The sequence below is a fragment of the Sphaeramia orbicularis genome, chromosome 24 (genome assembly GCF_902148855.1).
Source record: "Sphaeramia orbicularis chromosome 24, fSphaOr1.1, whole genome shotgun sequence".
NCBI lineage: Eukaryota > Metazoa > Chordata > Actinopteri > Kurtiformes > Apogonidae > Sphaeramia > Sphaeramia orbicularis.
This window is the reverse complement of record NC_043979.1, coordinates 27,317,990-27,330,278: the sequence shown is the minus strand read 5'-3', so window position 1 is coordinate 27,330,278 and position 12,289 is coordinate 27,317,990. Positions and strand designations below refer to the sequence as shown.

The 12,289-nt window shown below is 35.5% G+C and overlaps 1 protein-coding gene across 1 annotated transcript in view; it reads right to left on the bottom strand.

Annotated features, from left to right (window-relative positions):
• Nucleotides 1-352: 352 nt before the first annotated feature.
• galnt14 (UDP-N-acetyl-alpha-D-galactosamine:polypeptide N-acetylgalactosaminyltransferase 14 (GalNAc-T14)) overlaps nt 353-12,289 on the bottom strand; it is a 297,487-nt gene continuing 285,550 nt past the window's right edge. The window contains exon 15 of the mRNA XM_030128374.1: nt 353-2,431. Within this exon, the coding sequence (XP_029984234.1) occupies nt 2,273-2,431 (159 nt within the window). The 3' untranslated portion in view covers nt 353-2,272. The remainder of the gene's footprint in view (nt 2,432-12,289) is intronic.

Sequence of the window (12,289 nt, the reverse complement as noted above, 5' to 3'; positions counted from 1 at the left end):
TCCTCAATTGGAAAAATTTTAAAATGTGCTGATAGAATAGACCTTGTTCTTTCTGTAGATATATGAGCATGCTCAGTAGACCCTCTGCTGCCTGTGGAATTTGGGCAAAACACAGAGCAGTGACTGAGACTGGTTTGGGCTTTTTTTTTTTTTTTTTTTACACTGTTTTCTTTGTGTTTTTTTGTTTTTACTGTTGTTTACAGTGTATTCAATTTTCCTTTTTTTTTTTTTTATACTGTGTTTTTACTGTGTAACTGCTTTTTGGAGTTCAACCAGGTGTCAAAAAGCAGCTGGACTAAAAAAAAAAAAGATCCCCAAAACAAAAACTACTGGGCCAAAATTCAAATACTCATTCAGTGTGTTCTAGTTCACAGTTCATGCTCAACATCCTAAAGCTCTTATTGATGTACATTCTGAGTGCCTTATTTAGTAAAAAACCTTTCAAACTTCAATTCCTCTTTTTTTGTCTTTTTCTGTTATTCCACCCTGTTTTGACCCTAAAACACACATTAAAGCAAAACCACTGAAAAAAAGGAACACAAGCACATACTCACAGCAGCTTTTATGAAACTAAAACAGACGCAAATTTGCAGCAGCATGTTTACCTGGAATAAAGTCTCAGGGGTTAAAGGGTTAAATGGTGCACAAGTGATTTAGGAGAAATTCTAGCATTCAACTTTTCTCTTTTTTGTGTGCATATTTTCAGTTTTCTTTCTGTCTTTGTAGGAATCACATGAAACTAGGCTCTGAACTAACTTTGACGTTATTTACTTTGAAGTGATTTTAGTTAAAAACCCTACACTCTTAGCTGATGGTACTGGTGGCATTCACTGTTCAGAATCTGTACGAGCCTCTTATACTAAAGAAAACAGATCCCATACAAATACACAAATGTTCCTGCATGGTTTCTCTTTTTACATCCCTCAAACCAGCCAACAGGAACTTTAAAACCATTCCCTCCCATGGTTCCTGCCTTTTTCTGATGTCTAACTTCCCAGGGGGATCTGACCAGAATCCAGATCAGTCCACTAGATTCAACCACAGATCCGTTCTCCATGCACATTTGTTTTTATCGCCTGATGAATAAGTTTGTCATAATGTATAAGGAGATTATGCTTTTCATGAAGAAAATGACGACTTTTTCCTGATTTCATTGTTCATGCATCACCAACTTCAGGTACAAAAAGTCTCAAAATGAACGCTTTGAGCCTAAACAGGATCTGTATATGGATAACTTTACCTTTTGATTCATATGTGTAGTTCAGTGCTGTAACTGTGATCAGTATAAGTGGATTTCACTGATGATCTCCATCTTGTTTGTACTGACTGACTCCTGAAAGTGCATAATTTTGACAAACATAGATCTAGTGATGTAGGTGTTGCATTAATTCAACCCAAAAACTCAGATCTGAAAATGACTTTGGACCAGGTATCATGAAAGTGGTCCAAATCAGAATCGAAAAGGTCATATTCCATGAGATTTCTGCTGCTTAACATGTGATAAAAAAACAAATCTAAGTCACATATGAGTGAACGGCTCAGATTTGGGATGTTGAATGTAGAGACAGGTCAGACAAACAGGTAAATATGGATCATGCGTGGACATAGACAAAGCTTCTAGAGTCATTTTAATGGATCATCTTGTGGCGAACCAGATTCTGTCCATGCTTCAGCTTATAACACAGCAAACACATAAAAGACCCTTTTCACTGGCTTTGTTCAGGTGAGTCTGGACACAAAAATACTTGTTCTTATCTAAATCATTATAACAATGACACTTATTGTACCAAATAAACTAAAAACTTGAGTTGTGCTTGGTTTCACTCCCAGATACTTGAACTTCCTTAAAAACAAAGCAATATATTATTTAACACATATAGTTTTTTTTTCTCACCTCAAGCAAAGTTTGTGTCCAACTCAAATCTTTGACAGGTCAGTTTTAAGGTGCACTTGGTTTGACTCTTTCTGACACTTCTGAACAGCCTGAAACATAGAAAAAAACATTTCGGATTCTCTTCCTGGAGTGATTTTTTTTAACACCCAGTACCGACCTTTGATCATTCAGACCTGACAAAGATCCATGGTGACTGAAAGCAGTTCCATCAAACCCCACGTCTTCAACTTTTCTTTTCAGCTACGCTCATTGCAGCACTTTGGCATGATGTGCTCATGCATCGATACTGTGTCTGAGCCGGAGTCTGGGCTCAGATTTCAAAGTGGTACATAGGTCGGAGGACGGGTCTTTGGAGGTGACAGGTCACAGGGTTAGAGGTCAGGAGAACGGGACTTCCCATCTCTGTGTGTATGCACTCAGTTCACAGGGGCTGATCACCAGCATTCGGGAGGAGTCCATCCCATCCAGAGCCATCTCCGAGTCCAGACAGAACCGAGACACCAGGTGCTCCAGGTGGGTCCCCGACTTCTGCCACCGCTGGAACGACACATACACACTAAAGTTAGACTTAAGATAAGATAAGATAAGATAAGATAAGATAAGATAAGATAAGATAAGATAAGATAAGATAAGATAAGATATGCCTTTATTAGTCCCACAAGGGGAAATTCCAGGTTTACAGAGCAAAAAAAAAGAGCAAAAGAAGAACAAAAATACACACAAATCAAGAAAGCTATAAATACTATTCACAGCTGTGCACATGCTGATCATGCCACAGGTTTATTGCACTGTTTACTGCACAGAATATTTGGAGTAGTTATACAATATGTATATAATAATATACAGGGTGGGGAAGCAAAATTTACAATATTTTGAGGCAGGGATTGAAAGACAGTGTATGACCAATTAGTCTACTGAAAGTCATGAGAATTTATTTGCCACAAGAAAATTTGCATAATAGAAAATGTTTTTATTCTACGTGTCCTCCTTCTTTCTCAATAACTGCCTTCACACGCTTCCTGAAACTTGTGCAAGTGTTCCTCAAATATTGGGGTGACAACTTCCCCCATTCTTCTTTAATAGTATCTTCCAGACTTTCTCATAATAGTTTTGCTCATAGTCATTCTCTTCTTTCCATTATAAACAGTCTTCATGGACACTCCAACTATTTTTGAAATCTCCTTTGGTGTGACGAGTGCATTCAGCAAATCACACACTCTTTGACGTTTGCTTTCCTGATTACTCATATGGGCAAAAGTTTCTGAAAAGGTATGGATAATAGTGTTAGGTATGATTATGACATCAATATATATTTGGTTTCAAAACAATTGACGTAGTGCCTGCTGAGAAAAAACAACTAAATGTTCATTGTAAATTTTGCTTCCCCACCCTGTACAATAATGAGAATGCATAGAAATCCAGAGCGGTCTGGACACAAAGCACATTAACCCATAAAGACCCAGTGTGACTTTTGTGGCAGTTCCCAAATTAATTTTTCTCTGTATTTAACCCTTCTCGAGTGATTTATCACCATTTATTGTAATATTATCATCTGTATTTTCAAAATTTTCAGTGAAAATCAGGTATTTTGTTATATTTAATTTACTGATCATGTAGATGTACATAAAAGCTCAGATTAAAGTTGATTGTCATAATATCAGGAACAGAGAAAACTGAAGATAAAGTGACTTTTTCAGTCAAATCTATCATTAACTGAACATAAACCCAGTGTCTCCATCCACTGTCACTGATCCAACTTCATAGGTTTTACTGGTGAATCAATGTTGTAGAAGATGCCTTCATGGTAAAATTGGAAAAAACTGTTCCATGCTGTTTATAATAGGATTAATTTTTGAGTATCAATACTATTTACAACCCCAGAGCATTATTGTGACATCTAGTGGTGAAGTAGCAGGTTTCAACTGAGGTAAGTGTTTGTTTTGTCTGTTCTGGTCTTTTTAGTTTAGGAGATATTATGTCTGGTCCACACTTAAAATAGATGCCAGAATATACAGTAGATATTGTAACATTGGATATTTTCTGCTATGAATTCGACACAGAGCAGCAGACATAAAATCCATAATGGGTGTTGGATTTATTGTAGATGTGTAAATGATCAAACATTGATAAAAGTCCATAAGTAATTTATAATAAATCCTGAACAAGATATTTTTTGGTCATTAAATGATTTTTAGGGCTGTAATGATTTTGCATCTGTACTAACTAGCTGCGGTTCTATCTTCAAATCATATTTAAGTAACGGAATTTATTTATTTTTATTCACATTATGTTTAGTCATGTAGATCCTTCAGTACGACTATCAAATGACTCCAAGTCTATCACTTCCATTTAATGATGTGATGTTGATGTTTTAATTACTGTTTCACAAAAAAAGTCAAACTTAAGTTGCTTATTCTGAAAACCATCAATGAGTTGGAGTTGAGTAGGAGAGGAATAAATGGTCCAGATCATGTCACCATCAAGTCACAGAGGAAGATGACAACAGAAGTCATCATAATGCCCCTTAAATGATCATTTCAAGTGAAAACACCACCAGTACCTTCTATCATTTTTCTACAGAAACATGTATTTATCCCTGCTTCAGGTGGAAAATACTGTACGTCTTAATAACTGTAATAACTTACTGTTGCTGATCAATCTATAAGAAAATAAATGAGTGACAATGTCAATATGAAGAGTTAACCATCAAAAAAATCTCAATTCCCATCCTTTAATCTAGTTTTCTGGTGATTCTGATACTGTTTTTGCAGTAAGAGAGGTACTACAGCGGCCGAATAAGCCGTAATTAAAGTAGACGGTATATTAAAGCTGCTGCTCAAAGGAGTTTATAAATGTCAAACCCTGCAGTGAGCAGAGACACATCTGAAAAGGTTTCCAGTCATGCTCTGCAGGGCAGGTATTACAGTATGACCAAGGTGAAAAATACATAGAAACATGAGTCTGTCAGTTTCATGTCACACTCCCCTGCATTCAAAGAAACAGGAGAAGTTTCACAGTGTTTCACCTGAAAATACTGCAGAGACGACTGAAAAAAAATACAGGATACCCAGGAAAAAAGTATGTGAGAGCAGTCACAGAACCGCTGAGAGAAAATCTAAAATATACTTATTAAACAGAAGAAAAACTGATGTACTTGAACACCTGAAATCTCATTACATTATAGACCAGTTATTAAGGAACACGCATTTTATTCTGCTCATGAATTCAGAGTTTAACTTTATTATATTTTATCATTGCAGTTGTGTGGAAACCTCGTAAGTCCATTTTCGGTCTTTTCTTTTTGTCAGAAAATGATTCTATTGGTCAGTTTTCACGTTGGCCCTCCGGATGGGAAATTTGAGTACAAAAAAAAAAGAACAAAAAAACAAGTTGTTTCAAGTTTTGTTTCAAGTTGTTTTGTTGAAACTGTTGAAGTCATTTAATAAACATGTTAAATAACTATATATTCCCTTCTTTCTTGAGGCTGTTTGCTCATGCAAAATTAAACGCGATTAATGTAGATTAAAAAAGAATGATGAATGAATCAAAATTAATCCACAGCAACCCTGTGATTAATCTGATTAAAAAATTTAATCATTTGACAGCACTTGTTATTATTAATATAAGCTGTGTCCAATATGAGTTTATACATTTGGCCGAAACATTTGAGACCTTATCTCACTGAGGTTTATATTTTGTTTTTGTTTGGTACTTGTAATTTCCCTTGTATTATGATTATTATTATTATTAATATTATTATTGATGAATTATAATAAAAAGTAAACAAATCAAAACTAGCAAACCTGTCATCAGATTGAATATGAAAATAAGATTGAAAACATTAAGTCAAGATGAAATACAAATAAAAGTTAGTGAAAATGCACAACTACAGCCTTGTTGTCTTTCTTTTTCTTTTGACATGGTCCTTGGCTTGTTTTCATGGTTTTACTCTTTCTGAGTGAACAGCAGGTTGAGTTTTTAATGTGCTTTTTAAATAAATTTGGATTAAATCAAATTATTTACGTCTGTGATTTCTACCGCCTGCCACTAGATGGAGCCTGTTGTTGGTGTTCTGAGTTGATTGTCTGACCGTGAAGATACTGAGCTGAGAGTGATTAGTTGTATCTCAGTGTGTGTGTGTGTGTGTGTGTGTGTGTGTGTGTGTGTGCATTATTCATAGCTGGATTCTTGAGCTGGAAAACAAAGCGGCAGATATGATCAGACATGAAGAGAGGCTTTTATCCAGCTGAAACCCAGTCATCTGAGAGAAAGGGAGAGGGAGAACAGATTGACAGATAAAGCAGGAAAGACAAAGACAAACTGAGGAAAAAAGAGAAAAGGAAGCAAAACAGAATCAGAACAAAGAGTGTTCGCAATTTGTGTGAGCATGTGACACCTAAATATGCATGTTTGTGTCTGTAATGTGTTTCTTAAGAGGGCAGGGAGTGGCCGTGTTGTGTTTGTTGAGCCTCTGAAGTGAATCACTGCCATGTATCTTGATGTTACAGGCTTTGTAACAACACAAACACACAAACAGGCTTTGTTCTGTATATTTACATTGTGTGTCCGCAGCGCTGTTGTCATCATAACACACTCATCACAGTGTAACGATAGGACACAGAGCTTTTTAATTGAAAAAAAAAAAAAAAGGCGGAGGGATAATTAAAAGTAAATCAATTAGTATTCCCCTCATTACTAGCTGCTGTGGCTCTGCTGACGCCGGGCTCAGAGAACAACTCTTTACTTTGCATCTGTCTGTCTTCACACATGACTGCTTCTATTTTAAACAGTGTACATACATTAAAAGTTTCTGTACTTCAACCAGGACAGGACGTCCCTCACATGGAACTTAGAGTAGATGTGCATTTTTCAGTTTGTGTGTTAGTTTTTCATTCTATTTATTCTTTCCTTATTTTTTTTATAAGGGCAGATACAAAAAAAGCATAGAAAAAGTATTAAAAACACACTAAACAACTGATAAAAATGTGTTCATTTACAACCATTCAGAAAAATCCTCATCCTCACATTAAAAAAAAGAAAAAAAAAAAAAAGATGCTTTTGTAGACATTTGAAATTTTGCCCATTATGAGTAAATGGGAGAAAAAAAAAAGAATTTAAAAATTCTTTTCCCAAAATGTAACGACATCTATTCTGGGTCACTGGCAATCTGTAAACCACATTTGGTATGACTTCAACCAAAAGATTTGCTTCTTCAGACATTTAAAATTTTACCTATTATAAGTAAATGAGGGAAAAAAACGATTAAAAAAATTCATAAAAAATTTGAACTTTGACCTGCTTTTCCCAAAATGTAACCCCATCTGTTCTGGGTCACTGGTAATGTACAAACCACATTTGATATGAATTCAACCAACAGTTTTGCTGCTAGAGTGTTAACAAACAAAGAAACAAACCGAACCAAAAACAACACCCCTTACAGGGGGGTGGGGTAATTAAACTTGAATGGTTAATGCTAAATGCTAGAAACATACAAAAGCATTATAATTCGGCTTGAACCTTGAACAACATTACCGGAGTGCAGGTTTACACAGGAGGTGAAGACAAGCGCAGAAACAACTTGATACTGCTGATCTGGGTCCAGTCATGGCTTTGTAATCACACCCTCCAACCTCTGACCCATGATTTTCATGATAAAAGCTACTCAGGAAGTGTTACTGTATCCGACCTACTTATCTTTCCAAGTAATGCCCTTTTTGTCTTTTATTTTTAGGCGTCTGTTATGTAAATGCTCCTTACAGCTTTATATAGATGTGACAGTGTTACAGACACACTGCATGCATGTTATTCAGTAGCTGGTGGAGAAGATGGAAGTGATATTACTGGAAAACCACAGGGAGTTAAGAAAGTGATGTTTGAAGGAGGACAAAATAGCAGCATTAAATATTTATTTAATAGAAAAGTGACTTCTGCATTTTATTTTATGCCCAAAAAAGTATATATTTTGAAAATATATTTTCAAAACGACAAGGCAATGTTGGTCTGATTTATATTTTTCAGTCTGTACTGAAAAATGTAAAAGGCTACATAAATAAAGTACTTTGCCATTTAATAAACTAGGTGCGTTTGTGCTGAAGGAAATTAAAGCAAATTTGTCAAATGGAAATTTACGAAGCCACAGTTCCCATTTCTTTTCCCCACAGGACTTGTTTATGTATCTGGTGGCTGGTTCTGCATTTAACTCAGCCGTTCAAAGTCGAATCATCATTGCAAAAAGATGAAAGTCTGTGATAGAAAATATCTGGTTCTTTGATATAAAGTTGAAGGTACAAGCCTGTGGACATACAAACTTCAAGGTAGGAGTTAACTGTGATTCCTAAGGTGCTTTTGAGCATGAAACTTGCAGCACAGAGCTTCGGATACAGTTACATAACACAAAATGAAAACACAATCTGCGGCTTAAATCGACTTCAAGGCGTTGAGAGGTGAATTCAATGACCGTGGTGATGTGCAGCTGTAACCACAAACAGTTTGACTGATATTGTATATTTTTACACCACTACATTTGTCTGTCAGCTTTGGCTACTTTTCAGATTATAGTTTGTGAAATTATAGTCATCTTTGTCTGAGACTGAGACAAGATAAAGACCTGTAGAAAGTGAACTATGCAACACAGAAGGAAAGGAAAGGTAATTGGAGGTAATGTGATCTTCATCTTTGTGTTCGACTATTAAAGGGGTTTTATGTAGTTTTGATATTCCAAATTCTCCACAGCAGGAGGAGTCATATACCAGAACACACTTACCTCTACCAAAACTAACACAGAATCAATGCTATGTATCCACAGACTGTATCACTCACTGAATAAAGCATAAAAGTCATTGTTTACACACATCTGTATTATGGTAACACCAAGTTTTTTCCTTAACATAGTAGGTTAAAAAAACCCTGTGTCATGTAATCTTCATGTGCTACATCAGCTGATAGTTTACATTACAGCTCTGTTAGCTTAGCGTCAAAACAGCCACAGTAAAACCACAAATCACCTCCATTTTCTGTACAGTTTGTGCATTTATTTTAAGTGCGGACCAGAGTTAATATCCCCTGAACTAAAAACACCAGAACAGACAAAACTATCACTTACTGTACTTTAAGTTGAAACCTGCAACTTCACCACTAGATTTCACAATTATGCTGGGGTTGTAAATACTATTGATGCTCAAAAATGAATCCAACTTGCTGGCAGCGAGTAAAAAGACCATTACAAAATAATGGCTTACGAGAGAATGTCCACCAATAACTGTCTTTACCAATACTGTAAAACACAGGTGTCAAACATGCAGCCCGGGGGCCAAATCCTGCCTGCCAAAGGTTCCATTCTGGCCAGCGGGATTAAAGTGCAAAAATTAACCTGAACAGTCCAGGTTGTCCAAATCCTTTTGGTCCAGGTTCCACAAACAGACCAATGTGATCTACAGTAAAAATAACAACAATAACCCATAAATAATGACAACTACAAATTTCCTTTGTGAAAAATTATGTGGAAAAAAATTTACATTAAAAAAATACGATTACACTGTGAAAATATTTAGATTTACAAAACTACTCTTTCACAATAAAATGCAAATAAATACATAAATAAAAACAAAGATGAACAACCCGAAATGTGCAATTTTAACAATATTCTGCATTTTACTAAATGTTTGGTGCATTTATGGATCCACTGTAACCTGGAGTTGTGTTAATAATAACAGATATACAGGGTGGGGAAGCAAAATTTACAATGAACATTTAGTTGTTTTTTCTCAGCAGGCACTACGTCAGTTGTTTTGAAACCAAACATATATTGATGTCATAATCATACCTAACACTATTATCCATACCTTTTCAGAAACTTTTGCCCATATGAGTAATCAGGAAAGCAAACGTCAAAGAGTGTGTGATTTGCTGAATGCACTCGTCACACCAAAGGAGATTTCAAAAATAGTTGGAGTGTCCATAAAGACTGTTTATAATGGAAAGAAGAGAATGACTATGAGCAAAACTATTACGAGAAAGTCTGGAAGATACTATTAAAGAAGAATGGGAGAAGTTGTCACCCGAATATTTGAGGAACACTTGCGCAAGTTTCAGGAAGTGTGTGAAGGCAGTTATTGAGAAAGGAGGAGGACACATAGAATAAAAACATTTTCTATTATGTAAATTTTCTTGTGGCAAATAAATTCTCATGACTTTCAATAAACTAATTGGTCATACACTGTCTTTCAATCCCTGCCTCAAAATATTGTAAATTTTGCTTCCCCACCCTGTAATATTGTAGAAATTGTTCAAATTTTAGTTCCAAACTCCAAAATTTTAACAATATTCTGCCTGTTACCAAATGTTTATGTAACATTGTGTGTAAACGTACATGTATAAACAATAAGTCGAGGCATAATATTGTTAAAATTGCACTAATTTTTCAAATGATATTTCTGTTTTTTTAGGTTATTCACATCTTTTTTTGTAAACCGTTAATATTTTCATAATTTAATTGGGGTTTTTTGTACTAACACAAAAAGAAAAAAATGGATTTGTCATTATTTATAGGTTATTAAGTCATTATTTTACTGGTCTGGCCCAGTTAAGATCAAATTTGGCTAAATATGGCCCCTGAACCAAAATGAGTTTGACATCCCTGCTGTAAAACATCTCCAATAACTAGAACAGATGACCTACACAATACGACTGCAGAAAGAACTGGGTGAAGAACACATCAACTTAATATGTGAGACAAATTTATAAACCATTAAGTGCAAAAATTGTGTTGTTTATCTAAACAATGCAATCTTTGTAACCCCTTGACCTCACGACCTGTTTGTTCTGTTTTTGTTTTTGTATCTGTTAAAAAAAAACTTTCATAAGTAAAGAGTTTAAAAAAAAAATGAATCCAACTACCAACAGTGTGGAGCAGTTTTACCAGTTTTATCATAAAGGCATTAACTCTGTGGAGACCAAGGGTTAGTCATTTATTCCTGAAATAAAAGGGGAATGTCATCATTTACAAACATCTCTACTCTGCTATCGAGTTTTGTCCTTCAAACACATCTCAGTCGATCAAAATAACTGTGTATTACACTGTTCAGGTGCTGTGTCAGCTGATAGTTTACATTATAGCTCTGTTAGCTTAGCTCTGTTTGTTGACCTAAATCACCCCCATTTTCTGTACGGTTTGTGTTGTCAATAGCTGGAATCATTCAAACAAGGTAAGAAGTTTAGTTTAGTTCAGTTTAGTCTGAACTGCGACTCATCAAACGGCATCTTAGCAAAGAAAATAACATCACATAAGTCCATTCTTTTCATTTAGAGTAGTGATGAAAACAACAACAACAACAACAACAACAACAACAGTACGTCCAACTTTTATCACTTTAGTCTTAGTGGTTCTCATCCTATCTTCAAAAAAACAAAACAAACTTCAGAGCTCTTTATTCTCATCACTCTAATGATAATAAAGTAGAAATACCACATAAACCCCTTAAAGTTTTGATTTTGCTCAGAGTGTTGATTACAGAGATCTGCTGTGGATCTTGCAATGATAATGGTTCATAGTAAAATATATATTTGGAAACTGTACTTTGACAATAAAACAGTCTTTCATCTGAACTTTCCTCATGGTACCTGAATAAAAAAAAAAAAAAAACTCACACAAAAACCTCATTAAGAACAGACCAGGAGTTGTTTATTCCTTACAATAAAACTATTGTAAACTACTGAAATCAAAAACCAAACTGAATGTTTAATTGCTAACGACACGCTGCATGAATGAAAGTGTGCGACTAGTAGTAAATGTGCACAAGCTAATTTTTAGATTTTAATTAGAGAATACTGTGAAGCTGAGCATTTATATTCATTCTCCGTACTGTAACTGTAGCATAATTATTTTTTGACATGAGTTGTTTGCCAGTCTAGGTTTCTTATTTTTACTTTCTCCAACACCATTCTTCTCTGCCTGTCATGGTCTGTTTAGATCTCCAAACTATGCCTCTCTCTCTCTCTCTCTCTCTCTCATTGTTTTTGCTGTCTGTGTCGATGTCTCTCATCCCATCACCCTCCCCATCTCGATATCCTTAATTTAACCTCCCTTTCTCTCAACATTGTTAGTCAGTGTCTCTCTACCAGTCAGCTCTGGGCTGTGTTTCTACAATGGATCTTGGTTCTAATTAGCTGCTGTATCATCGCTCTACTTCCTGCCTTCTGACACACACAAAGAAACACCGAACATCACTCTGTATGTGTGTTGGTACAAAGGTTTACTAGTTTCACTTACATGACAGCGATGCGCTTCAGCGGCTCAGCTGAACACATAAAATCTACACTTGTGCTGGTGTGAGTGCAGAGGTTTTTTTAGTCAGTTCATTTAATGCTCTAGTGTGAGACTCCAGCTAGGTCACACCT